This window comes from Alternaria arborescens (genome assembly GCF_004154835.1).
Source record: "Alternaria arborescens strain FERA 675 chromosome Unknown contig_2, whole genome shotgun sequence".
Classification (NCBI taxonomy): Eukaryota; Fungi; Ascomycota; class Dothideomycetes; order Pleosporales; family Pleosporaceae; genus Alternaria; species Alternaria arborescens.
Genome location: NW_021167857.1, coordinates 1,286,501 through 1,313,234, shown reverse-complemented (window position 1 = coordinate 1,313,234; position 26,734 = coordinate 1,286,501). Strand labels below are relative to the sequence as shown.

Genomic DNA, 26,734 nt, shown 5'->3' with positions numbered 1-26,734 from the left:
CGCGACAGCTTGTTGATATAGCTTCAGGACCTCTTTGGCGGTGGTATCTTGAGACATCTCGTTATCGGTGCAAAGAGCGCAACGGATGATACGACAACAATGGAAAGGTAAAGGTGATGTGAGGGTCCTTTGGGTTTAGGCAGCAGCACAGGGATCCCGGTAGCGTCTTGGCACAGCAACATGCGAAAAGGGATTCCACCGATGTGCTACCAATGTAACATTGAGGGAGTGGCTGACACACGCTTCCTAATCCCAATCAGCCATGTGTCTTTTTCTCGCGGTCGAAATCAAAAAGCATACCGCAATATTAAACAGGAACCGTGTTTGTTGGCAAAGTAGTCCTCCTCATCAAGGAGTGGATCCCTTGAGCATAAGTCATATAGCGGGTATTTGTCCGGCCGTCCCGCGAAGAAATGGATGATACCCGTAGCAAGGCAGTATCCCTCAGCACTCAGACGCGAAAGAACATTGGACATCGCGGTGGTGACCTTGCGCAAAACTTTCCTCTCATGACGCATACATAGCTCTAAGATCCTCGCATAGCAACAGGCCATACGGCCTATGATCACATAAAGATGGATCGAGGCGCCGCGCTTCAACAGGAAAAGGTGTTCTAGTCGTTCCAATAGACGTGGGCGAGACGTAGAAATGTCTGAAAATTGTTCCCCCAGTGGGTTTTTACAAGAAACTACATTCCTCTGCTTGAAGGTAATACTAATCTTCGTGATCAAGTGGCGGCGTATGCCTAGACGAGCTACATTCGAAGATAAGAAGCGTTCGATACATTTGAGATGCTCGCCCATGTAGAACCGGGCCGGGCGATACCAAACTTCAAGCAGCTCTTTCGAAGCCGTGTCGCCGACCTTCTCTACATGCCAGTGATCGAGGCCCGCTTGAGGAGACGCTGGCTCGTTCGTCGATGCAGCAACATCCTTGTATATCGCACAAGATGTACTCGTAGATAATATCCCTCAATTCCCTTGGAAGTGTAGTGATCATCCGTTCGCACAAGTCGCGACATGTAGTATTCTGATTGTTATCAAGGCTGTTCGTCGTGGCATGTTTCCACATTATCGTGTGGCGATCGCTAACCAGCAGCGAAACGGCTTAGGTGAAGCGCACAGTGTTCGAAGAGCGAAGAGACGAGGAGGGGTAGTAGGGTTCAGCAGACTTCGACCATGCGAAGGTTGATTCAATGGCGATGGTGACGGGGATGGAAGTAAGGGACGGAGGCCTACAAGTGGAGCGAAAAGCAGGGGTGGATACGTAGCCCCCGCATTAGCGCAAGTGCACCTGCACCTGTGGAAAAGGCTCAAACACGTCAATACTCTTCCACAAACAATACGTCGTATACACTGATGTTCCAATCAATCTACCTATAGAACACACATGACCATACGCTAAAAGGCAACACTTTACGCCAGCCCCCGCACGCTGATGCCCTCGATCACAAGCCGCAGCATAGGATTGCTTTCGCCGGTGATCTCTTCCAACTGCCCAATCTCGGCGATGATCTCAGCCTCCATCTGACGGAGCAATTTCAGCACAGCCTCGAACGTTCCCTCCGACTCGAGGAGATCCAGCACATGTTGCTTCACCCCTCTCGCCATCGGCGTGGTCTCTCGTCCTGTACCACCACTCGGTCGCTGCCGGAATATGCTGATGACGTGAGCTTGTAACATTTCCGGTGCATGTTGCAGGAAATGTACAATTGGATACGAGAACTTGCCCTCATCCAAGTCTTCACAGAACCCTTTTTGCTCGGCGTATGTGTCTGACTTCAGATTAACGTAATCGTCACGCACTTGGAAAAACCGGCCCAGCAGCGCCATCAATCGGATCAGCCTTTCCACATCGCATTTGGGCTCCTGTGCGCTTTCGCCAACGATAAGCTGCAACAGCATACGGAATAAACCACCAGTCTTGCTATCCACCATTTTGATGTATTCCTCCTCTTTCGGACTGAGTAGATTGTGCTTCCAGAACAAATCCCAACTCTGTCCAAGATGCAATCGCTCCAGCTCATACAGCACGATGTCCACCGCCTGTGGGTTCGAAAGCTTGCGTCCGTGCTGAACGGCTTGGACAAACATGAAGTTTGCACTGTTGATTGCTTGAGAATGCCCAAAAACGAGGTGTGTGGCCGCCCTACCCCTACGAAGGGGCGAATCATCTTCGATGTCATCGAGGATTAGCGACGCGTTGTGCAGTAAGCTGATTAGCTCCTCTACAGCCTTGATAGACTTCTTTGGAGCTTGTATCCACACGTTCAAAGCATCGATGAGCATCGATCTGACCCCTTTCGAAGGTAAGGATCTGATATAATGGCATGGAGATTGAACCGCCATGTCATCGGGCATCTCCCAACCGAGTTCTGTATGGACCTTCTTGCTTGGGCCGTCTTGACGAGACCCATCTTCGATGTTCCTCTTCTGCCCTCGTTTGCTCTTCTCCACGTTCGTGGCTACCTGCACATCCCTGGTTTCAGGGCTCTTGCATATGAGCGTAGCAAATGAGGTGTTACTAGTGCAAGCATCACTTAAAGCACTCGTCTCGCTGGAAGCTCCTGGGGAAGAGCTGTCGCTGGTACCGTTCAAGGGAGAATTCTCCTGTGCAAACGATTCGCGGAACCGGACATGGTGACGAGGTGCGCTTGTCGCCCAGTAATGACTTCCAGACACAACACATCCGGCGGCTTCAATCCAACGCCTCACCTCCAGAGAGACATCAGAATATTCCTTGTAGAAATCGGTCTTTCTCTTGACGTAAGTCTGCTCAGTCTCAATAATCATTTGCTTCACAACATCTCGAGCTGCGTCGATAGGTATCGACCGTGTTCGCCGTACGACGTCAACGACGTTGACAAGCCGGTTGCCATTTGTTTTCCAATCCTCGTATTCGCGATCCCAGCTCCAGTAATCGTTGGTAAGCATGAGTGCTTCTTCAATGGGCTCCATTACATGCTTGATAAGTTCGTGTTGCTTTGAGGTTAATCGGTAGCCCATTCCATATTCGACCATGGGCCAGAATGCTCTAGTTTCAGTCAGCCACGAAACCTCCTGTGAAGGGAGCGGAGACGCTTACCTCATTCCAAAATTACACTTTCGATAAGCGTAGTAAGCCTGCAAGTCATCGAATTCCTTGTCGTCGTTCTTCTCAACGATGGCCAACCACTCTTTCTGGTACATCTCCAACATGTGCATTCCCATCTCGCGGTCGATTCGAACTGCTTCAAGAAGGATTTCTGCGCCAAGCCTCTTGAGCTTGTCCGCTCTCGAGCCTTGAGCAACCTCCTCCGTCGCTTCAACGTCCAGGGATCGCTCGAAGTCATGATGCTCGGCTATGGCATCTTCTAAGCCCATTCCTTCGGTGGCGTCTGTGGAACAAGCAAAATCAGCTTTACTCGTCTTGAGACAAGATTGCAAGTGGAGCACATACCATCATGGATTAGCCCAAGGTCGAGTAAATAGGATAATACACCTAGTCTCTCCGGCAATGCCTCAGTGTATGTGAAGGCATTCAGATTGCCTAGATGACTGAACGATGTGAGTGCCTTCTTCTCCATGCCATCGCCTACATGGTGACCCCAATCACGAAGGACTCTACGAGCGGTATCATCGGCAATGTCATTTCGCTTGTGGATGCGAATAGGAAGAGTAGTGAAAGCACCGTTCTTACGGGCCTCTTCCGGATCAATAAGGCGAGACTGAATAAAGATCTGGTCCTCCATGAAGCTTAATGTAATGAGTTGTTTTCAGTGTGATGTCTGAACGAATCAAGTTTTCTGGATGCAGAGAGAGGGCTCAGAGCCTCCTGTTTGTTTGGTCTACGTTGAAAGCAAGATGCGCGGGCTATATAGAGAGCGAAGGCTCAGTTGGACAAAGTCGGTGTCTAGCACTCGGAGCATATAGACAATTCACGTGCTACTAAATACACGAGAAGCAGTCTCCACCGCGATGATCTCACATACGCTCCTCCAGGCGATTATCTCGTCTCGGTCACAATGGTCGATGACTCCAAAGTCACTAATAGTGGCAGAGATACCATCTCAATTGCGGCCAAGTTGGTGTGTGTTTGTATATATCGATGTACTCATAGCCTGGCCGTCGGGGTCGGAGTCAAAGATGGGTAAAATGGCCTGTGAAATCCTTACACTAGTCGCAGAACCGATGTGCAACGCTTGAGTCCTCTTGGTGTTCTGGCACACAGTTCGATCACCCTGCCCAGGTACGCAACATCGGCGGGTTTGTTAAGACCATCGATCCCGGTGAATTTGTTCAGTCAAGCAAAACCGGGGAGTTTGTGACTAGTCACCATAGGTGACGCACGTTGCTGACACCGTGATGGTGCCGGAAAAACGCCGAAACAGAAAAGGCCGTTACCAAGAACGATCGTAGATACGAACTGAAAAGTATATCTTGTTTTCGTCGGTACTTTAATTGATAGGTATATCGAGCCATGTAGTGGGCCGCTGGCCTACGTACTCCATAGGACGTTGTCTTGGGTGTCTGTCTCGCTGACCGACATCCCGTGTGATCATCTCACTAACCCTCATCTCTCTCTACAAAATATTGTTGCAAGATCATAGATAACATGAGTTGTTCAAGGTCATTCGTGCCAGTCATCCACACAACCTGGAATTTGACTTAGCTTTATCATGATGGGAGACATACGTGCACCTATCATTCTGATCGTGATCATCTCTTACTTTCTCAGTTTCTTCATACACAGGACAGAAAATGTCAAAGCGCCAATTGTTGACCGTCGATCATGGTTAGAACCAATCTTCCTTCTACGTTACCGTTTTCTTCAGAATGCTTCATCCATACTGGCCCAAGGATACAGCCAAGTCAGTCTCCCCCAAACAGGTGTTTCATGTTTGGCAAGAGAGGGCTAATTGTAGTTTCTCATACAGAGCAAAACTTCGATGTTCAAACTTCTCCGTGCTGATATCGACCTACTTGTCGTTTCGAACAAATACTTGAACGAGCTTAAAGCTTTCCCTGAGTCAGAACTTAGTTTTTCTCATGGGCTATATCGAGTAAGTTCTCTCTTCTTACACTGCAAAATATCACCTCACAAAATGTGATATTGGAAGTGCAAACGAACTCACCTAACGCGATTTGCCACTGACCTGTGGTTGTCCAGAACTTCGTGGGCAAATACTCGATGTTGCAGCTTACGGTAGATAGCAGCATCATGACAAAGGCTGTCTTGAGCAAGCTGACTCCAGCATTACATTACTTCATACCCATCATGCAGAAGGAACTTGAGGCCGCTACGTCTGAGGAAACGCCCGAATGCAAAGGTATGGAATCACTATTCACTGCGAATACGATCTAACAGAAAATATCAGACGAATGGAAGGAGGTAGATTTAATGCGCCTTCTAAACCGGATCACCACCCGCATGTCCGCTCACTTCATCGTCGGACCTGACCTTTGCAAGAACGAAGCGTGGCTGCAAGCGTCGATCAAGTACACAGAAACGGCTATTCCGACAGGCATTATACTCAGACTCTTCCCGACCTTCCTTCACCCTTTCATTGTCCATCTTCTACCAGTCCGATGGGGAGCAAAACACTGCGTTAGAGAAGCTCGACGTCTCATCGTCCCACTTGTGGAACGACGTCGAAAAGAGCAAGCAGAGAGTCCTCAAGGCTACGTGAAACCAAACGACTTTGTACAGTGGATGATGGATCTTGCGAAAACTGAGAACGAGAGCGATCCTACCAACATAGCACACCGAGCGTTGATCATGAGCCAAGCGTCGATTCCGCCTGCGGCACTAACGGCAACACAAGTGCTGTATGACCTCTGCGCTTATCCGGAATACATCGGGCCTATACTAGAAGAAGCTCTCGCTGCGATCAAAGAGGACGGCGACTTAAACCAGAAGACATTATTCCGAATGCGCAAGCTGGACAGCTTCATGAAAGAATCTCAGCGGGTGAATCCCCCGCAACTACGTAAGCCCTATCTCCCTAAACAACAAAATACAGGGGTGCACTCTAACGCATCGCAGTGAGTTTCCAACGCTATGCCGCCAAGTCACTGACCCTCTCCGATGGCACCCACATCCCCAAAGGCACACAAGTCTGTGTGGCTGCCAGTTCCATATCAGCGGATCCGCAGATCGTTCACGACCCAGAGCGCTTCGATGGATGGCGTTACTACTACAAGCGTCTTGTCCCAGGCGAAGAGAACCGTCACCAGTTCTCTAGCATAGACACCGAGTGGCTGCACTTTGGATACGGGCCCCATGCGTGCCCAGGCCGCTTCTTCACTGCCAACGAGGTCAAGATGATTGTGGTTCACTTCTTAACCAAGTACGAACTTGCATTTCGCCCGGGTGAAGGAAGACCGAAGAACCAGGTTCATGACGAGTTGGTGTTTCCGGATTTGGCTGCGAGGATATTGATTCGGGAAAAGAGAATTGCAGACACGTTGTAGTAGGAGATGTGATATCTTCAACATCACTCTCAAAAATTCCAAAGTACAAGACAAAAAACATTCATGATTGTAATAATCGAGGTATCTGATTAATCATTCATCCGCTCATCTTCGTAAAAAAAAAGGAACCAGCCTCTCTTTCTTCATCGCTTTAAAAAAGGGCAAGTCCAAATGCCACGTTCACACAGCAGCAAAACATCGCTCCATGCCAGAAAAAAAAACGCCATCAATGCAAATCCTGTCTCCGAACCTCCTTCTACCAGTCAGTCCATATATCTCCGAAGACTAGGAGGAAAAGGCGGTTTCATGTCAGCACGTCTTTTCATATCCGTCCGCCTTCCACAATTTCCCTACCAATCAACTCCAATTCCCCGCTTTCAGCCGTGCGTCGACGTTCTAGTACCCATCTCCCTTCTCCAGCTTCGTCGTGTTCGCGTACATATGTCACGCTATCCGCTGCACTACCCTTCCTACTATGACCACGGTTCCAGCCGCCACCGCTTCCGCCATTCGGTGTAATGGGAGAGGAGTTTGAGATGGGACTAAGACCCATGCTTTGTCTCCGTGGTCCGCCAGACGTAGAAACGGTAGGTGCGGATGGCGAAGAGAGCGAAGTGTCGATTGAAGGTGGATTGGGTGGTCGATTTTGGTGTTGCGGTAGGTATGGCGACGAGAGTGGCATTGGAAATGGCGATACGGGGAGAGAGATATTGGACGGTGAGGTGGCGGACATGCCACTTGGGGACATTGCTAGACTCATCATGTTGTGCTGGGCATATAGTTCCGAAATGGGAGGCAGAAGTGGTGCTTCGTTCCCAACACCATATCCAGTCGGACTGGAGAGACTATTGTAATCGCTAGCTGTGAGAGTAGGACTTTCGGGTCGTTCGTCTCCGTCGTAATCATCTTCGCTAGAGCGGCCAGACTCGTACGCGCCATTAACCGCATCCGTGAGTCCCTCGTCGTCCTCTTCATTGTCTTGATTGTCGTTCTGGTAATCAGAAGAGATGTTGTTCGAAGAGTATGAGCTCTCGAGTGAGTCAGAGGGCTGCTCTCTCATGCGATTACCCACAGGACTTGATGTTCGGGGTACGAACTGCATGCCCATGGGAGAAGAGTTGCGCGGACTGTTGGCAGCACTGACTGGTAAACTGGCAACACTGCTCCCGAAGGCACCCTTGCGCAGCTTGAGCAGTGCGTCGAGACTCATATCTCCCTCCTCTTCAGGTCCAGGAAAGCCGTACGGACTCATACGAGCAAGCTGCGCTAAGCCAGGACTTGACATTGGCTGTTGTCCGTCGCGGAAGTGATTGAGACTGATGAATGAATTGCGCGTGCTATACTCGCTACGCTCCGTGATGGGCGTCAAGTTCGGTTCTCGCACAGCGTTGCGACCGCTGACCGTACGACCAAGACCAGATGGCCCAAAGAAGCCACCCCAAGCGCTGGGTGACTCGCCGTTTCCAGATGCGTAGAAACCGAACTCTTGGCCGTAGAATCCCTCATCATCATAAGCCAGGGCTTCAGCGTTGGCCTCGGCAATGATTGGGTCATCTTCCATGGCCGAGTCAAAATCGCTGTAGTCGTAGTCGTAGTCGTCCACATAGCCAGAGCTCATGCCGTAGATGTCATCGTCCTGCGGGAAGCTGATGGTATCTACACTAAAGCGCCCGTCGTCAGGAACAAGGCTAGGCCGCGAATGGCTGGGTGAGGGCTGATCGTCAACGTCAAAACTAGTCTGACCAGCATCCACACTCGCTTTTCTGGTGAAGCGGCCAGCAGCCTCAGCGCGTTGTGCTGCATCAGCGAGCGCACTGTGATATGCGCTGAGGTTATCGAGGCTGGGTACAGGCCGCTGCTGTGCGATCGAAGTCTTGTGTGCGAGTGAAGGTTCCGACTTCTCGAAGTGCTTTGGTACAGTGTCATCATCCGCCTCGTAACCTGTTTCCGAGTTCAAGGCATCAAGTGCACGCGACTGGTGAGTAGTAGGTGACAACTCGTCTTCAGCAAACTTAACTTTCCTCTCGTATAGTGGCCCGTTAGGGTCGTCGAAGACATTTTCGTCAAATTCTGTAGGCTCAATGTCGTCCTGGTCGCCAATGAGGCCGTCGTCAAAGTACATGTCGTCATCGAGATCGAGATTCACAAAGTTCTGTTGTTTTGCATCTGAAGGCGCCGCATCTTCGGATGTCCCAGGGGTTTCGACTGGAGAAGGCTCAACAGGCTTACCCGAAAGGCTTGTCAGGTTCCATCCCGAAGCCTGCATATTCGCCATACCCTGTTGATTCGGTTGACCACCCATCATGGACATCTGATACTGCTGAAGCATCTCCTGCGACATGGCAAAACCGATAGGGTTTCCGTTCATGTCAACAGGCATCTGCATCATGTTCATAGGACTCGTGGTATCGTTCAGGCTCTGCTGCTGTATCGACAGAGATGAGAAATCGAAGTTGTTAATGCCAGAGTCCAGCGTTTGGTCTCCTAGACCACCGCCAAATTCGTCCTCCTCACCAAGCATTGGTATCTCTTCGTCAAAGCCGCCATCCATGTCGTCGTAGTCGTCCATGCCATAATCGTCGTACTCATCTTCGACCGAGTTGGTAGAGTTCCGCGCCTGCTTCTTCTCTGCCTCCTTGGCCTTGTGTCGCTCCTCGAGCATCTTCTCTTGCGCGGAATCCGGCCCTCCAGATATTTGAAAGCTGAACCTAGACGCTCGACTGCTAAAATGTGCTGGTAGCCCCGCTGGCTGGAAGGATGGGTCTGTAACAGACGTTGCCCTCGATCGTGCAGGGGGCGGCGGTGACTTTGTCGACTTGTTCTTCCGTGGAGTAATATCTGTAGAGATATCCAGGGGATTCTCTGACTCTTGTACAGGTGATAAAACCGAGGATCCGTTCTCAAAACCCTGGAAAGACGGTCGAGGTGGTGGAGACGCTTGTGGAGGAGGAGGAGGCGGCAGCAGCGGCGGCGAGTTCTTGGGTTGCGGTGGAGGGGGAGCTGAGCGATCAGGTGGAGGGAATTGTACTGAGTTTCTTGCGAGGAAGTCATTGTTCACTAGCTGCTCTGCTCGTATGGCAGCTTGCGACTGTTCGTAGCTGGTGTCATCGTCAAAGTGCTCACGGAACACTGGTGTATGCTCCTTCTCGATCTTTGGTGGGCTGGCACGAGCAATCTCCTCCTGCGCTTCCCCTCCCTCTGACGCATTGTTGTAGGAGTAGCCTCGGTTCAGTCTGGGCGCGTCAAAATCATGTCTGATCTTTCCGCGAATACTGGGGTCGTAGTTGTCGGGCATGGGAGGGACATTCGACGGCGACCGTTGAGTGACAAGCGATTCGTCGGCGAGCGGGTCCAGGGTCTGTCCTGACCTTCGTCGCATTAGAAGCGACATGGGGTTGCGCAGGGTCAGTCTCGACTTTGACTTGCTGGGGGCTGCCGTTGGTGTTGAGGTGCCCTTGGAACTGCCTGTGAGTTTGTCGCTGATGCCACTCAATAGTGACGTCTGTGATTTGGAGAAGTTGGTATAGCTGGGGGATATGACGGAGGGTGCTAGATGTGAGGATGACTGGGGAGGTGTCTCAGACGATGGTGCAGGTTCAGTCTTCTGTGGCACGTTCTGTGTTGGTCGATTCGCGCTCGTGGGAGTGCTTCCAGCGTTCGAGCGCGCAGAGAGCGGCTTGTTCTCATAGCCAGGAGACAAATGGCCCTGTATCCTTTGGGGCGGGGAGAGCATACCGCGGTCCTGTGCCATGTTACTGCTGCCGCCCCCAGTGCTTGCCGAGTGCTGACTGGTGGTGTATTGGGAACTGTTGGGCGACACAGACTTGTCGAGCTTCGAGGCGACGCGTGTGATGGGCGGTAACTGAGGCGGATAGGGCGATATGGGGGAGCCTGAGGTGTAGCTGGCATTGTCGTTGAAGCGCGGGGAGGAAAAGTACTCGGGTGTGGTATGCGACGGCGAGGGTAGAGGGTTATGGGCGTGGGCGTGGGCGTGGGCGGCGGGGCTTGGAACGGGCTCTGGTGAAGCGAGACTCGAGGCATTGCGCTTCGCATGGCCGGGCCTGAGCTTGGAGAACATCGACGTCCCCGAGGGCGCCATTGCTGTGTTTCGTGTCGCCGCGCGGCGGCTTTCGCGTTGCTGCTACGCGGACTGCAGGGAGCGTCGTTGTTGCCAGGCGGGGCTGGTTCGGGCGGTTATGGTGCCTCTCAGCGAGGCCTTGCACCGAAGCGCACCATCACCGGGCGGGGAAAAGTTGACCGCGGCGTTGTTGGGGCTCTGCGGCAGTGACTAGAAAAGTTGGTGATGCGATTCCGGTGTGGCACGACTTTCGGAACGCTAAGCGGGTGAGGCGCGACGACGTCAATTGCGTCCTCGACGTGTGTGTGTGTGAATCAGGTAAGCAGGTGCCGGAATGTCGTGGCCGCCTCCTGTAAGCAGAAAGAAGGTCGATACTGTTGACTCGGTTGCGCTTCGTCGTGGCTGCCCGTGAATGCTGATGCGACCTCCTCTCCCAACACCAAGGTTCATGCGACGCCCGCTAGCAGGGGATCTTCCCGCACCAGTCCCTCTTAACCGCGACTTTTGGAACGCTCTTGCAACGGCCTCGCGTAGACTTTCTTTACCCGCAAGAGCTCGGTCCGCTAGAACTTTTATGCAGGTGCTTCTAGACGATCTAGAAAAAGGAGGCTTCCATGGACGAAGACGTTCATGGATGGAGACAGTGAACATCGTAGCTGATGATTGACAATCATACAGACCATTATGACGTTAGAAGCTCATCGCACTAGTTAGCGCCAAATGTATGCCGTGTGAGTGCCACACGGCCTCGTACTACAACCCCACTATAGCCTAGACAGGAGATAAGGCCATGTCATGATATGCTTTTTCATTCAACATTCATGTGAAAATACATTAGAGCCGCGGATAACCAGCTACTCGCCCACCAATTCAAGCAGGCCTCTTTCCGCCCCTCGACTTAATCGGCCTTCCCAACCTTCCAACATCGCGCTTCCTCAGTGCCCTCTTCGCAACCTCTGCATCTGCTGCCCAAGTAGGCTCAGGGTCCGGTCCATTGAGCGCCGTGTTGTAAGTCGCGTTTGCCGGCAGTACCTCAAACTGGATCGTAGCATTACCCTCCCTGTAGTCACTTGTCGGTGTGCCCACAGTCAGATAGTCGGCATGACACTTCTCCTTACCGGTCGCAATATCAACCTGCTTCAGCGCACGCTCGAAGATCTCTAGCGATGCAAGAGGCTGGTAGAAGGGTACCTCGTGACCAGACTCGTAGATGCGAAGGAAAGAGAAGAGACCCGCCTGCTTGACCTGGCCATGGACGATGCCGTCGCTGGTGGTGATGTTGGTGAAACCAGCCTCAGAATAGCCTGTCGCGTTGATCATGCTAGCGACAACTTGTCCACCAAGCCAGTTGCAGTTGTAATCCGCGTCACCATAGTACAACATGACCTGAACGCCCGCATCGAGCAGCTCCTGGCAAGCCGCAATGGTACCTGATGGACGGTCATCGTCACCCGTGTTGCCAAACGCAGCAGAGACCGTGCTGGAACTCTGAGAGAAGTTCTGGAATGCACCGATCGCCTTTTGCACCTCTGGAAGATTCAGGTAATCGGCAAAGTATCCGTAGGGGAACGGGTCTGGCGTCAGCTCCCTCATGTCGTACTCGTCACGTCCACTGTAGATATCGTAGAGATTCTCGACCTTGGAGTAGCAGAAGTCATCCGCGCTGGCACACACAGAGTTGATTCCAGTCTCGTAGCATTGCACGGTTCGGTCGTAGCAGTTACCCGGGCCATACATGTTGTTGTACCACTCAGCTTTGACCGTGTCGTTGTACGGGTCATAGTCATAGGTATTTCCAGGGTAAACAGAGTAGTTGTAGTAAGCCTGGTACTGGACAAGAGGGTCGAACCATCCGTTTCCGATAAGCACATTCTCAAGCTCGATCTTGTGGGCGCCAGAAATGTTCTTTGCATTCTGCTCGAGGAAGTAGGCGTTGAAGACGGGTCCGTAGTGACCTCCGTAGCTTTCAGTTGTAAAGCTGAAGCCGTTGCGCGAGTACTGCGGGAATGCACCCATGAAACCTTGCAGTGTCTTCCACATGCCTGGCGCCGCACCCTCTGTGCTGTTGGCAGTCAAAGTGTGGTCTGGCTTGGAGTATGTTCCGCATGTTCCGTACGTCTGCGCGTAGTCTGGGCAAGTCGCGTTTGGCAGTTGAACGATGGTGCTACCGTCTGAGTAGCCTGGGATAGGAATTGAGTAGGAGAAGCCAACATCGGTAGGCTGATCGATAAACAGCATGTTGCTTGCATTGCTCCACGAGTACGGGTTGTTGAACGGCTTCAGATCTGGTCCAATACCGCATGGTCCCAGTTCCTGGAAGAGACCGATCATTGAGCTGGAGCCTGGGCCTCCATTGATCCACTGCAAACAACATTAGTACATCCTTCATGTGTTTTAATGAGAAGCTTGAATCATCCTAATTTTAGCCCGTAGATACTCATAGGTCATGACTACACTGAATATACTGCCATAAACAATTCCTTCAAAACATGACTGAAAAGACGAGTTTCTCTAGACGATGCGACTTACCACTGTCAATGGCGCCTCAGAGGGATCCTGGTTGCGCGACTCAAAGAACCACCAGAAGACGTGCTGATCCTCCGCAATATCCGCATATCCACTGTAGCTCTTCACATTTGGATCAAGCTCGCAGATACCCGTAGGTACCTCCTTGTATCGTACGCTGATGTTCGCATAGCCTTCCTTGGTGATTAAATCCGTGGGCGCGGGTACAAACTGCGCAAGGGTACCAGCTGCCAGCAAAGGCGCGGCAAGTAGCTTCTGCGTGCTCTTCATGTCGAAGTTGTCGCAAGTTTCCGCGTATTGATGAACTTGTCCGACTCAATAGAGGTGAGGAGAGAGCAAAGGTAGCGGTGGCTAGAAGAAGAGCAAAGCAGCTTCTCATATGACGCATACCAACTACATTTTATCCTCGAAGTTTATGCAGGTCCGACAGCCAGCTCTCACCTTCCCATGTGAGCTAAGTATCTGCTTATCTCGGTGCCGTGCATGCTGGCCGTAATCCAGTGCTCGTACCAACGACGTCATGGTACACTTCGGTGCATCCGCATTCGCATACGGCCCTTCGCTATTTGAAATTCACGTGAATGTGTTGATGGTATAAAGATCGGTCGCTTGAATGTAGACGAATTAGCGACGGTGTTTCAGTCCAAACAAAAGCGCTCAATTGATGAGATCCACGAAGACCATGAAGCTCGCGACTGTCAACCGAGCGAGAAGCTACCAGGAAGGTACCCCGCTATTCGATCCCAAGCTTGCATTAGCAAAGGCTTGTACAAGCTTACATGGCTTGATCGCGGTTGAGGCGATAGTGGAAGATGATCTATGCCTTTATGGGAAGGTGGTAGGCACCGGATATCCGTGAGTACGGACAGACAAGGTCTCTTCGGCGCCGCGGCTTCGATAAATCCCTCTATGACATTCCTTGCAGAGGGAACATTGTCTTGCTTACCCTAGATAGTGGTTGTCTGATTGTCGGACCAAAGAGCTAGGAAAAGAATACCACGTACGGAATCGGAGTGGAGTTGTCGCGTCAATACCCAGAACAGCTAGCGCCATGAAACACGAGGTTCGCCTTAAAAACAAGCACGGGACACAGTCAAAGGTTGTCATTCAAACATATCTCATTGGGGTTCATACCATTGTGGTAGGTATTGATCTACCCATTTCCATCACTTCATAGCAATCGTCAAGTCCTCCCAACGCCTCTTACTCCATGCCATGCAATGATGCAATCGAGGCTGCTGGTCAACTACAATACTGTACCGAAACCAAAAGTCGTCTTGATACTTCGGACGTAGTACTGGTCCCAGTTGGTCTTGGTGGGTTCCTCTTGACCAACTGGTACACCCTTCCACTCTACCCTCATGACCGTCACAGCATCAACATCGTTCTGATCAAACCATATCGACAGGGTCGAGTAGTGTCCCGCAGGCCATTGTGCAAGTCGCCATTTCTGGACGATGTGTGTGGGTTCCTGGAGCTCGGTGAACTCTCCACTGACGTTTCCGCCGAAGAGCTCGAATGTGCCGCCAGGTTGTGCGCCTGTCCAGTTCCTTGGTGGGGCCCGCGTGAACGCAGCGATGCGTTGCGGGTCTGTGAAAGTCTGGTAGAGGTTGGCCGCATCTGTGCGGAACTCTGTGCTGTCGGTGATGGTAGTCACATTGACAACTGCGCCAGAGCTGCTCTTTTGAGAGCCAGATGCTTCCGTCTTGGAGCTGGACTTGTTCACGCTTGAGCTCGAGTATACCTTTGGCGCTGTGAAGCTGCTACCAGGGTTCACGCCTGGTGCATGCTGGATATCCTTTCCGTGTTCCGCCATGACCGCGGGCGCAAGCTGGGTGAAGCTTTTACGCAGCTGCGGTAGGATCTTGGATCGTACTAGGTCCTTTACGGGCTGTTTGCTGCTCTCGTCCGAGTAGACATCTACCTCAAACTATGGCGAACTGTTAGTCGCGATGCACAAGGTCACATGGAGAAATCAAGGGCGGTGCCAGCGAAGGGAACATACGACATACTCGTCTTCCTCGGTGTCATGAGCGACTTCGGGGACGGTAATGGTGCCGCTAGCCTCTTCGCCCTCTTTGTTCTTGCCTGCCGACCGAGTCAGCTCAGCTCGCCCAAGAAGAGTGCAACCGAGAAAGACCTACCCGAGTATTCGAGCTTCAGTTTCACATCAAAGATGGTAATCACTTTGCCTTTGCGTTGGCTCACGTCTACGTCACCATCCATGCTTACGACTTTATCGATCTTTGCTGTCACGCCATCCTGCTCCGCTGATATCTGCGTGAGCTCCTTGTCGAGGTACTCGCGCGTCCATCCTGACACATCCTTGTTGACCCAATGCCAGTTGTTCGGGTTGTGGAGGACCATGGTGATGTCTGAAGAGCGCGCTCGGTCTCGATAAAACTTCTGCGAAAGGCTTGTTAGCTTCAATCCCTTCTTTTTATGCAAAGATAAACGCGTAGTGAGGTATTGTCAGAAGGCGACTAAAAAGTCTAAGCAGCTGATCCGCATGCAAAGAGTACAAGTCTTCTCAGACTGGTGCCAGCTTGTGTCTCATCATTCGAAAATTGGAAGAGGGCGTTCAATACTTACAATAAAAAGCGCTGATGCTGGGACTGAGCTTCACGGCGCGCGAATTAGAGCGATGGTGTGGAATACAGAAGGAGAGTTCTGCAGGTTATGTAGAGGGGAGCTCGAGGCAGAAGTTTCTGGAACTGATATCCCAGGACGCGCTATGCTCGGGCCGACCAAAACGCCGGCCGTCCCCTTGGCCTGTGCTTACAGCAGCACCCACTACAACGCAAGATGTATGGTTGTGAGCAACGTCCGTTCGCTTGTCTGCCAATGTTCTCATGAGACAGAAGGCTTCTTCATTCATCACTCCTTCGTCAATCGTCCTTGGCAGATGGACATAGCCGAGATTGTGGAAGCCTATCAATTGGTGGGAGCCTGTGGCTGCCTTCAACTGTGCGCAGATCCGTGCATACAGGATGCACTGGCATGGGAGACTGCAGCGATCGAACCATCGGTTTCACAAAATTTCCGGTATACCAAATCTCAATCTAAGATATGTGAGACAGTGTCTTGACAAAACACACATTGTTAGCTCAAGGTCAACTAGAGAACGCCTCCATTTGTGTGACAGGATCAGGCAACTCAGACAAGGATCCTTAAGCAAGGACATTGTCCTTGATCGGGGTACATTGTCTTAATCTTGCTTCGCTGCGAAGCATTTGTGAGGAATACACTCCGAATGGCACTGTCTTGCGTATGCTTCGCGTCGCCATGAAATCTATCATGTCCAAACACATGCTTGCTTCCGCTGTATATATATATATATATATTGCCATGCCTACTCGTATAAGCACTGGAATGTCTGTACTTCAGCGAAGGTTGCTCCGTTACAGCCACAGCATCTTCGTTCATGAACAAGCAAGATCTGAACGTTTGATGTCGCAGTCATAAGCGCGCTTGCTTTGTCGAAGCACTACTTGCCCCATCATGGCGAGTCAGAGAACGAGACCAGGTCAGTATCATACCGCCCCTTGCTTGCTACAACTTGATCTCTATATGTTAATAGTTATAATGAGGAACTATCAATTACAGTCGACGGCCCATTGCAATCAACAACGCAAAACTCAATTCCTCCATCAGCGAAACGGCGTGTACGACGAAGACTAGCCGAATACGAAGAGTTCATTGACGACGGCGAAGACTCCTATCGTCGTGAACCAGCAGGGGAAGCGCCCGCCGAACTACCCATCTACCACAGCGAGTTTCTAAAAGCCGCGAGTGCTTGCTTGAAGATGCAGCCTGAGTCGTCGCGGCAAAGGCGGACAAAAACCCACACCTGGCTGCAGCACTGCGAAACAAAACACAAGATGTGCTTGCAGACTATCAAAGCAAGCCGGAGTTCGTCGCAGTTGTAGGTAAGATTGGGCAGGGAAAGTCTAGACTTGTAGATACTCTCTTGGGAATCGAACAAATCGCGAAATCGGTAAGTACAACCTCATAATAGTAGTCCATTGTCCAATGATTATAGGGAGGAAGCGGCGTAGCTGAAACTTACGTTCCGATCATTTACTCACCACGTCCACTCACCTCACGAGTAGCCTACGAAGCAATTATTCGAGTGATCGGTGAGGAGACATGTCGAGATATTGTGCGCCAACATCTCTGCAACATCATAGCCAGGTTCAACAAACCGGAAGGATCATGCTCACTAGCCGACCATCAAGGATCGGATAGCATGGTCGTGCTCAAAAATCTGTTCTACGGCTACCCAGAGTATGCATCGGACGACGCGATCTTCGCTTTCCTAGGGTATCAAGATGATGCGTCCGACCCACCGTCTGATTTATGACAAGAGAAAACTATCAATACCTGCATCGACTGGGCTGATCAGCGGCGCCTGAAGGCCGCTGCCAAATCCCCAATCTACCCTGCCGACATAACCGAACTTTAGTGCAAAATAGCACCATCCGCGAACGACCAAACCACAAACTTTGGCACCGAGCTTGAGTTCAACGTCACTTTGTTGATGGCGAAGATCGAGATATTTGGTGACTTCCGAATTCCTTGTTCAATCGGCGATTGTCCCGGACTTGAGGACATCAATAAGGGCCGTGTAACAAAAGTCAAGAACTATCTCCAGAACTGCCAAGCGGTTATAGTCGTTGAAGGAATCTTCAACAGTACTATAGTCGCAGTTGGCCAGTGTACTGGTAATGTGTCTCGATGGCCCACCTACTGCTTCCGTTGTTGATACCACAATAACACCTCCAAACATGCGCTGTTGGCGGCTACCCAAGCGCCTCAAGGACTCTTCGCGCTTTATGGTAAGCGAGAACGCTCCTTTCACATGTATTCGAAAGGCTAGGACTTCGGAAGACAAGCCTCCTCTCGTTATGTTTGATGAACATGTGTGACGAGTCGGGTTAATTGAATGCTGTACGTGAAATAGAGCATGCGTACGCCTTGTGCATTAACTCTTGAGACCGTTCATGGACATCTCCATTCATCTATAGTCGCTTCGCAGAACAAAAGACATGGCACCTATCAACCGTCTTGCAGAATGACTTTCACTTCAGATTGCGACTCTGCATCGTCGTAAGTGGCAGCTTCAACAGCATGACGAGCGCAATCACTCACCTCCAAGTAGATCGGCCAGAACCATGCCCTCATCATCTACCATCAACTTTGCATCTGGGCGCAACATTAGCAACCACAATCGACATATCTATGTAAGCACACATCTGTCGTGAAGACATACTTTTGAAGATCAACTGGTACGACTCGCCCTCCTTCTTAGCTGTCACGAGCTGTACCAGCTTCTCATTCTCTGTATTTGCTTTATACCAGGACACCCGTTTTGGCAAATAGCTGCGGTTCTCTACTTGATTGCGTCCCATGATCCAATCTCCAGATTGCAATCGGCTATTCTTAAGGCTGAAGATAGCTGGCACGGCTCCCAGCTTTGCTTGAGAACCATCCTCAGCGTCTTTTTCGACGTTTGCAACTGGTTTGCCACCGATCTCGATAGTGAAAGTCGATGGGATAGAATCCATGATGTTTGCCTGGAAGAATCCAAGGAGCCACAGAGCGATGAGTCCTGAGAAACACAGGAGTAGGATTCTACCTGGAGCTGCGTTTGCGACTGGCATCCAGAAGACTTGGGAGACCAGGAGCGATGTGATAGTGCGAGCGTGTCGCAGCGATGAGCGGTAATGGGCCGATCGATGTTGACGCTTTACACCTAGGTACCTAAAACTTTAATGATATCTCGGTCATACTCACTGACCTATATGCCAGTTGCATGAATGCCAGCTCGTGTCCGCCGGTAGTGTGGCCGGATATGATTCCGATTCCGTGCAAGTAGATATCGCGATATGCCAACTTTGGCAGCTGGTTTCACATCATGTAGGACTAAGCCTGAGATGTGTTAGTACACCCCACAAAGCTCATGCCAAGGATATCCTCCCACGCTTGGCTCTTGCCTGTTCGGGGTCGCTAATCGTCACACCCTCAAACATCAAAGGGGACTTCTCCGATATCCCCTACGCATTGCCCACGGCACTTCAGGCATTGCCCTCTCATCACACTAGATGACGTGCTCACAATTTGTACGCCTGTTTCGCCCAGGAACGTCTTGGAGGTGAACTGTCGATGGCACCACGTCATGTGCGATCTCTCTTCGCCAGCACACAGTGCATCGACGCGTAAGTAAATCCATGGTAGCTTCCTCTTTTCCTTGACACCAGCGTTTCTGCAACTCTGCGATAATCTACACGAAGTATCGAGGTAGGGAGATTCGCGCAGTCCATTAGATCTAAGTGAATCTTCCGATAACGGCCTCGTTCATGCAACTGGCTGAATTCCTACACTGTACCAAGACAAGCTAATGGCTATATTTTCTTTCCGACTACTACGTCCCACCAATCGGCGATTATATGACTTACACAGCACATGACGGTACCGCCCGAACACGGTGTAAAGGTACATCTTGGGTTTCCCATATTGTCTTGGCTCTACAAGCTCCGCCAAGGTAGGTTGTCGAGTTTTGCCAACCCCGTTCTATTTCTTGTCAATTCCATATCTGGAAGGACTTTAGTTATCCCCAGCACACAATGTCTTGGGGTCTCTACTGGCACCTCATAGTGCGACCGAATACGAAGGTTCGTGTTCGTGCAAGTCACAACGAAGGAGATTACATGTTTTCTCTCCGTTGTATAAAGATGGAAGACGTGCCAGCCTGGAGAAGTCACTCAGTCGCTTCTCTCTTCATCTCAACGACCTTTACTCCAGTCGCTTTGCACAGTCCCCAACATGCACGCCAAGTCCATCCTTGCCGCTCTTGCGGTCCCGGCCCTCGTCTATGGCGCGGCTATTCCCCAGGAACAGGAACTGCCCGAATTCAACTGGGATGAGAGCTCTCCAGACACTTCAGATATTGTTGGTGGCGTAGCCGCTTCCCAGGGTGATTTCCTTCCCATAGTCAGCGTTCAACTTGCTGGATTGGGTCACCTGTGTGGTGGTACTCTTCTCAACGCCAACACGGTCGTCAGTGCGGCTCACTGCTACTTTGGTCGTACCACCGCTTCATTCAGCATTCGTGCTGGATCTCTTGTGAGTACTATCCTCGCATCATATAAGATGTAATTAGACCTATACTTACAATCTCTAGAACCGTGGCTCTGGTGGAACTGTCTCCACTGTCACTTCCATCCGCCTTCACCCCAGCTACAACGATAACACTTCGGACAACGATATCGCCATTCTGAAGCTCTCGACTCCTGTTGCAACGAGCTCCACTATTGGATACGCAACCCTCGCCGCCTCAGGCTCCGACCCTGCTGCTGGCTCCACTGCGACAGTGCTCGGCTGGTAAGTAAAGCTCATCAAAAGAAGGTTGTACATTATGCTAATTTTTCTTCAGGGGTGACACAACCGATGGTGGCAGCAGCTCTACCACTCTTCGTAAGGTTTCGGTACCAATCGTCTCCCGCGCCACTTGCCGCAACAACTACTCAGTTTCTGCCGTTACTGACCGCATGTTCTGCGCTGGTGTCCCCCAAGGTGGCAAGGACTCTTGCCAGGGTGACAGCGGTGGTCCCATCATCAGCTCCAGCAAGCAACTCATTGGCATTGTATCTTGGGGCAACGGCTGTGCTCTGCCTGGTCAGCCTGGTGTGTACGCCAGGGTTGGTGCGCTCACCTCTTTTATTACTAGCAACTTGTAAGATTTCCTAGTCGGAATCAACGGTCCTGTTGGTTGATAGAACGCGCGTGGCACTGGAGTGAAGGCGGTGACATGGGGCGGTAATGAGTGACGAATATGATTATGATCATCTAAATGTTCTCATCAACCTATGCAAGAGAAACTTCGAACAGACAGAGATAGTACACTCTACTTTGCAGCTTACATTAGCTCCTAACAAGAGAGATTGTAGGGATTAATAGTATTGTAGGCTTCTAGGTTCTCTGTGTATGTCTATATAGCTCTAATACGCTTTGTTATAATAGGAAGAAGTACTCCGCTTAAATGAGATATTTAGTTTCTCTCTTTGGCGTAGTATCATCATGATATTCATATTCAAAGTGCTCCCATGGAACGATAAAATGTGCTAATCATCCAACAAGTTCTTCCTCTCCAAGCAGACACCAACTTTGCTGACTCACTGCTTTTTCTTCCAGTCATTATGATCCATCCATGTACTATCCTACTTATATTTCCACAGCGCAGGGCTAGATTCGCAGGTCAATAAGAGCGTTCTCGTCTATCCGTCTTGTCTCCTTTGTCTCTGCGAGTAAATCTGCGCGAAAGCTGATGCGACTCTCCATGTATCATCCATAAGAGTCACTGGTAACGCTTTACCTTCGCACATACCGTGGTCCGTGCTAATACAACACGGCCGTGATGTGTTTCGAGAGAACTATATGAAGCCAACCAACGGCAATATCAGACCCGATCCGCCTCTTTTCTCGTCATGTTGCTCTTCTCGGAGATAAAGGATGATGTGCTGATTGAGTGACTTTCTCCTGTCGAGTCCCATGATTCACCATGCGACTAAGTAAGAGAAGTCGTCCCTAATGTACTCGAACTTCTTCTGGTTCGACTCTGCCCACTCGCGCACCTTCTGAATACCCTCCAGATCCGCCCGCATATGTTCAGTCGAAGTCGACCCATTCAGCACCACAATTCCTTGATCCATGACGAGAGCGTAGAGCGCAATGGGCAGTCCAACATTCGTCGCTTCGGCCAAAGCGGCAACTGGTTTTGACTTGAGAAGAACAGGATTACCGGTCAAAGTCCAGAATGACTGATACATGATGCCACTCAAACGGCAGTATTCACGCAGCTCTACATCGTGGTACGTGTCAGGGTAGAAGCGATTCTGCACCACTGCTGGTTTGACGTTGGCACGCAGCCACAGACCTCGGAGAATGGGAAGAGTGACATTCGAGATACCGAGGGAACGAATCTTGTGCGGCACATAAGTCTCCAGTACACGCCAAGCCTGCAGTGTTTGCTCACTGGTGGGTAGTGGCGAATGAAGAAGTAAGCAGTCAACGTATGAGTCGTCTCCCGATCTCTGATCATGTCGCAAATTCTTGAGTGAGGATGCGACAGATGTGCGTATCTGAACGTCTAATGGCGCTTCAGGGTCGTAGGGCATATTGCTCAGATCTTGGCCAGCGGGAGTGGTGTATTTCGTCTGTAACTGTGGAACATAAACACCACACATCTTGAGAGAAAGGAGGGAAGTTCATACATATATCTCCTCTCGCTTCACGAGACCTTCCTCGAACGCCTCACGAAGCGCGTCCCCAACTAAAGGTTCTTGGTAATGTCGAGGCTGTGCAGCTGTGTCGACGCGACGAAACCCATGAGCAAGTGCTTCTTTTATCAATCTCTTCGTCTGGCTTTTCTTCCAGGCAGTACCATAGATGAACGCGGGCTGATCATCAAACAAGCGTGATTTACGTTGACTGATCGAAGCAGAAGCCATGGTGCGTGTGGTCGATAATGAACGATCGACACAGGGCTTCGGAACGGTGCGATATGCAAGTAGAGAGTACTGAAGTCTAGATGCCATGTCTCACACTCATTGACTGAATCGTGGTAATTCACATGTTAACGTCCACGTCGGGAGTGACGATGCAAGGTACCTGGACCCTGATGACTAAGCCAACGGTGACGCCTGGCATCTGTAAGCCCCACCAAGGTTCCGATCGGACCTCTATCATCCCGACCAGAAAGTGCTCGAAGTACTACGCCTAACACGACCCTTTCTCGCGATAACCGCCTTCCTCTTCCCTTCATATCCCGGATTCATCTTTCAGGAATACTACAAACTAGCCAGACAAAATGGGTCGTCCAGACGGTCCTCGCGACCCCATCGCCGGTGCCGATACACCACAGCCACCTTTCCCAATAAAGCTCCGGGGGCCAGTAGTCAAGGGCTTCGGACGAGGAAGTAAAGAGGTACAAATCAATTAGTCGGCTTGACCGTATCCTCGAGCTGACAATAGCAGCTAGGCATACCAACTGCCAACATTCCTCTCTCTGGCCTAAGCATAGGCGGCCACGACGAGCTAGAGTCTGGCATCTACTATGGCTGGTGCACACTCGACACATCTTCCATCGCGTCCTCCACAACTTCTTCGAGCGTACCGAGTGCCACGGACGATACCTCTGTCCCTAGCAAATCCTCCTCGCACGCCGTCTTGGACCTCGAATACTCCTCCGAGACTCCCACACCATCGACTATCTACCCGACTGTACTGTCGATCGGTTACAACCCGTACTACAAGAACACACAACGCAGTATTGAGATTCACATCTTACATAACTTCAAACAAGACTTCTATGGCGCGAACCTCAGTTTGATGATACTGGGATTCATACGGCCGGAGTACGATTACGTGAGTAAGGACGCGTTGGTGGAGGATATCAGAGAGGATATTAGGGTTGCACAAAGGAGTTTAGCAAGAGAGGGGTACAAAGCTTGGAAGCAGGATGAGTGGTTGAAGGGTGGTGAGGATACCAAGATCAACTGGAATCAAGCTGGGCAGAAGGACGGGCTGGGAATGTCGCAGATGATGAACTAGAGTGATGGAGGTTAGAGGATAGAGGATGCGACCATATCTATAGACGACAGACGATCCCACGACGTGCATAGCGATATCCGTGTATGAAAGAACATTGTTATTATGCCGATGTTCTAGCCATGAAAGCATTGGTATCGCGCCTATGTTGGCAGCTTGTCTACTCCGATCACGCCCTCGATGTGCGCCATTTAACACCCAAACCAAACAACAGCAATTTCCCAAATTATACCTTTCCAAGATGCACATGTCTCGTGAGACGACCTAGGTATCCATCCATGCGTATGCGCCGGTCATGAAAACAACCCCAGAAACATAAAAGCACTTTTTATACTGCCGCTATGACGTGATCGCACATCAGCTGTGAAGATGGCGTCATCCATATTCATGCGACTATTCGACAAGTGAGACGACCTCGAAGAAATTTACCTCTCGTGAGGCTATGTAGGTGATGTAACGTCCAGCCCAATCGCCCTTCGATTATTGCAAACCCTTGTCAAGCACAGGCATAACCTGGGTCCTAATTAGCAGCTTCTCATATACAGAACATTAGGGTTCAACTTACACTCATGCAAACAAGCACAGGCATATCAAACATATCGCGCTTGATATGCCACCAGATCATACAATCGACCATACCATTCTTCGCCCCAAGCCTTTGCATGGCGCTCTCGCCTTCCACCTTGACGAGTGGGTCAGCCTTGACGTCAGAGCCAGCATTCGCATTCTTCATCTCTTGGATGCGATCTATGTCGGCTTTGGTCTGGTATCTCAGCATGTTGACACGCTGAGAGGCATAGCCATGAGGATCCTGGTAACAAAGTTCGGAGAAGTGCTGCAAGAACTCCAGCGCGGACTTGGGATCCATAAGCTCGATGATGTTGACGCTGGGTGTGGCCGTCTCAGAGTCTTGCGCGGTAAGATTGGGTGTTGTGTTTTGAGTCGAGCCAGTGTCGCTTTCACTTGTTTCACGATTCGTCCCAGTGTTGACGTTGAGGTTTGGCTCGTGGCCGAGCAGAACTGAGTCTTTCCAGCCGGTGAGAATGGTAAACTCCTTGTTAATGCCGACAATCTCGCCTGATCGCCGACATATTAAAAATGGTGTACCGACCTCTGCGAAGTGATCCTGCAATGTCATGACTTGGCGCTGCAGTCCCATTTCTTGATGGATCAAGTCGTCCCTATTCAACTCTTCTCTCACTTGCAACAGCACAGGTCGGTAGTTCTGCAGATACTGTTGGGCTTTGGCAAACCATGGTCTTGAATAGTTCTTGTCAATCAGCTGGTAGAGCCTGTGATAGCCCTTGACGTAGTCATATGGCTTGGTGACTCCTTGGTAGATGGCCTTAGTATCTCGTTGACGTTTGCGGATACCATTTGAGTTCATCGGTTGAATTGCTGTCGTTGAGGGTCTGTGTTCGCGCTGCGATCGGTTGACGGCTGGAGAGTGTTGCGCGTGAGGTCGATTGGTGTTGGCGAAGAAAGCTGCGGTTGCCAATGGGTTGTCGCCCTCGAATGTGGATGCATCCGTGGAAGCTGGGCTTGCTGTAGAGCCCGGCCCTTGGCCAATGACGAATGCATGTGGACCACTAAGACTGTCGTTCCGAAGACTGTGGTGGTCATGCCCGGCTGAAGTGTTTGGCGTGTGCACATGCATACTACCTTGCCGCGAATGCGAGTCTTGCCACTCGCCCGCTGGAAGCCCGTTGGGGTTGTATGCCATTGCGGTTGCGGCATTGTTCTGGTCCGCATAAGTAGAGGACATTTGCTGATTGTACATGTTCACAGTGCCATTCATATTATTCATCATCCCGTTATCGTGGGGTGTGTCCACTGCGCCTGACGACATATGGCCAAGCATACCAAACTCGAGCGCCCCATAATGGTTGCCAAAGTTCAGACTTGAGATATCAAAATTGAACAATGCTGGGTCACTTGGATCGAACAAGGGTCCGAATTGCTGCAACTGGCTCTGTTGGCCTTGGGGCATAGTGCTCGGTGCATTTTGCACTGGCCCGTGGTGCGGTTGGTTGAACGGGGGTGAGATTGGCGACTGCTGATTGTTGAAGGCGTGACCGTCTTGCGCAACAGGCAGTTGCCCTGGTATTGAGTTGGGTGGATAAAATGCTGCTGGTTGGGTTTGATTGTACATGTTGCTCTGTGGGGAGACAGAGACTGTTTGGGCATCGTGGCTCGGGATCGGTGTTGGGCGGTTGCCGTTCATGTAGGGATAGTGGCCGCCTACACCTGGCATGAGAGCTCCATCTGGCGCGTCGTGTAGGTACTTTGCCTTTTTTCGCACGCCGTCCATGCAGTGATCTTGGAGGCCGCGCTTGATGCAGCGATTGCATGGTCTTTCATCACCTAGAACATGTCAGCCTTCTTACTGAGTCAATCCGTATATTTGCACTCACCACACGTCAGATGAGCTCTTTGGCAGGCGAAACATGCCCTCCGCGCCTTTTTCCTCCGTGGCCTTAGAGGATCCTTTGCGTTGGGCTTTCCGTTGGTAGGCTTTTGGGTGGAGTCACCATTGCCAGATTGGCGGTCTGCGGACTGTTCAGCAGCCATGTCGTCGTCCAAATCGCTCCTGTACTCGGGCGAAGGAGAGGCATCTTGGGCGTCTGGGGTGGTCATGATATCCCCTCTACTCAACGCAGGCACTCGGCCAAGCACGGACGTTCGCTGCTGTGAACTGAGGCGCTGGGACTTGACGCTTAGTGCTGCGTGTAGCCGTCAGTGGTGATCTAGGGGTGTTCCCGGCAGAATGGTTCAGCCAATGTGTCTAGGGTGCACGGCTGGAGGCGTCCCAGCTGTGTGTTTTAAGGTGCAATCACGCGTGCGTTGGCTGCTTGAACGAGCGCTGCCGTGGCACTCTGACAAGTCCAATGACGAGCTCTGCAGGGGAGGGAGATAGTGAAGGACTCTCAATCCGGCGGGCAGGTATGAGATAGTGCTATTGTGGTACGGGGCCGGGGTCCATGTAATCGAGGGAGCATTCCAGGAGCACACAGAACCATGTTTGATAGCGAGATGCTACCGCGACGCGCTGCCCATGCTGCTGGGAGTC

General features: G+C 51.0%; 10 protein-coding genes across 10 annotated transcripts; 3 read left to right on the top strand and 7 right to left on the bottom strand.

Annotated features, from left to right (window-relative positions):
• Nucleotides 1-1,415: 1,415 nt before the first annotated feature.
• On the bottom strand, nt 1,416-3,730 carry AA0111_g1287 (hypothetical protein; the record flags this gene model as incomplete). The annotated part of the gene is made up of 3 exons (XM_028646903.1): nt 1,416-3,033; nt 3,085-3,376; nt 3,439-3,730. The coding sequence occupies 3 exons, from the start codon at nt 3,728-3,730 to the stop codon at nt 1,416-1,418; spliced, it is 2,202 nt and encodes a 733-aa protein (XP_028511096.1).
• A 1,469-nt stretch (nt 3,731-5,199) lies between these two features.
• Nucleotides 5,200-6,452, top strand: AA0111_g1286 (hypothetical protein; the record flags this gene model as incomplete). The annotated part of the gene is made up of 3 exons (XM_028646892.1): nt 5,200-5,308; nt 5,357-5,968; nt 6,025-6,452. 3 exons carry the CDS (start codon nt 5,200-5,202, stop codon nt 6,450-6,452), a joined length of 1,149 nt encoding a protein of 382 aa, XP_028511097.1.
• Nucleotides 6,453-6,774: 322 nt separating this feature from the next.
• Nucleotides 6,775-10,551, bottom strand: AA0111_g1285 (hypothetical protein; the record flags this gene model as incomplete). The annotated part of the gene is made up of 1 exon (XM_028646881.1): nt 6,775-10,551. One exon carries the CDS (start codon nt 10,549-10,551, stop codon nt 6,775-6,777), a length of 3,777 nt encoding a protein of 1,258 aa, XP_028511098.1.
• Nucleotides 10,552-11,400: 849 nt separating this feature from the next.
• AA0111_g1284 (hypothetical protein) lies at nt 11,401-13,326 on the bottom strand (the record flags this gene model as incomplete). Its single annotated transcript, XM_028646870.1, has 2 exons — nt 11,401-12,891; nt 13,060-13,326. 2 exons carry the CDS (start codon nt 13,324-13,326, stop codon nt 11,401-11,403), a joined length of 1,758 nt encoding a protein of 585 aa, XP_028511289.1.
• Nucleotides 13,327-14,302: 976 nt separating this feature from the next.
• AA0111_g1283 (hypothetical protein) lies at nt 14,303-15,423 on the bottom strand (the record flags this gene model as incomplete). The annotated part of the gene is made up of 3 exons (XM_028646859.1): nt 14,303-14,986; nt 15,062-15,144; nt 15,201-15,423. 3 exons carry the CDS (start codon nt 15,421-15,423, stop codon nt 14,303-14,305), a joined length of 990 nt encoding a protein of 329 aa, XP_028511125.1.
• Nucleotides 15,424-18,199: 2,776 nt separating this feature from the next.
• Nucleotides 18,200-18,623, bottom strand: AA0111_g1282 (hypothetical protein; the record flags this gene model as incomplete). The annotated part of the gene is made up of 2 exons (XM_028646848.1): nt 18,200-18,261; nt 18,329-18,623. The coding sequence occupies 2 exons, from the start codon at nt 18,621-18,623 to the stop codon at nt 18,200-18,202; spliced, it is 357 nt and encodes a 118-aa protein (XP_028511126.1).
• Nucleotides 18,624-19,881: 1,258 nt separating this feature from the next.
• On the top strand, nt 19,882-20,795 carry AA0111_g1281 (hypothetical protein; the record flags this gene model as incomplete). Its single annotated transcript, XM_028646837.1, has 3 exons — nt 19,882-20,181; nt 20,240-20,439; nt 20,492-20,795. The coding sequence occupies 3 exons, from the start codon at nt 19,882-19,884 to the stop codon at nt 20,793-20,795; spliced, it is 804 nt and encodes a 267-aa protein (XP_028511127.1).
• Nucleotides 20,796-21,611: 816 nt separating this feature from the next.
• AA0111_g1280 (hypothetical protein) lies at nt 21,612-22,301 on the bottom strand (the record flags this gene model as incomplete). The annotated part of the gene is made up of 1 exon (XM_028646826.1): nt 21,612-22,301. One exon carries the CDS (start codon nt 22,299-22,301, stop codon nt 21,612-21,614), a length of 690 nt encoding a protein of 229 aa, XP_028511095.1.
• A 623-nt stretch (nt 22,302-22,924) lies between these two features.
• AA0111_g1279 (hypothetical protein) lies at nt 22,925-23,667 on the top strand (the record flags this gene model as incomplete). The annotated part of the gene is made up of 2 exons (XM_028646814.1): nt 22,925-23,041; nt 23,092-23,667. 2 exons carry the CDS (start codon nt 22,925-22,927, stop codon nt 23,665-23,667), a joined length of 693 nt encoding a protein of 230 aa, XP_028511167.1.
• A 477-nt stretch (nt 23,668-24,144) lies between these two features.
• On the bottom strand, nt 24,145-26,301 carry AA0111_g1278 (Transcription activator of gluconeogenesis; the record flags this gene model as incomplete). Its single annotated transcript, XM_028646802.1, has 3 exons — nt 24,145-24,177; nt 24,230-26,028; nt 26,079-26,301. 3 exons carry the CDS (start codon nt 26,299-26,301, stop codon nt 24,145-24,147), a joined length of 2,055 nt encoding a protein of 684 aa, XP_028511546.1.
• Nucleotides 26,302-26,734: the final 433 nt, after the last annotated feature.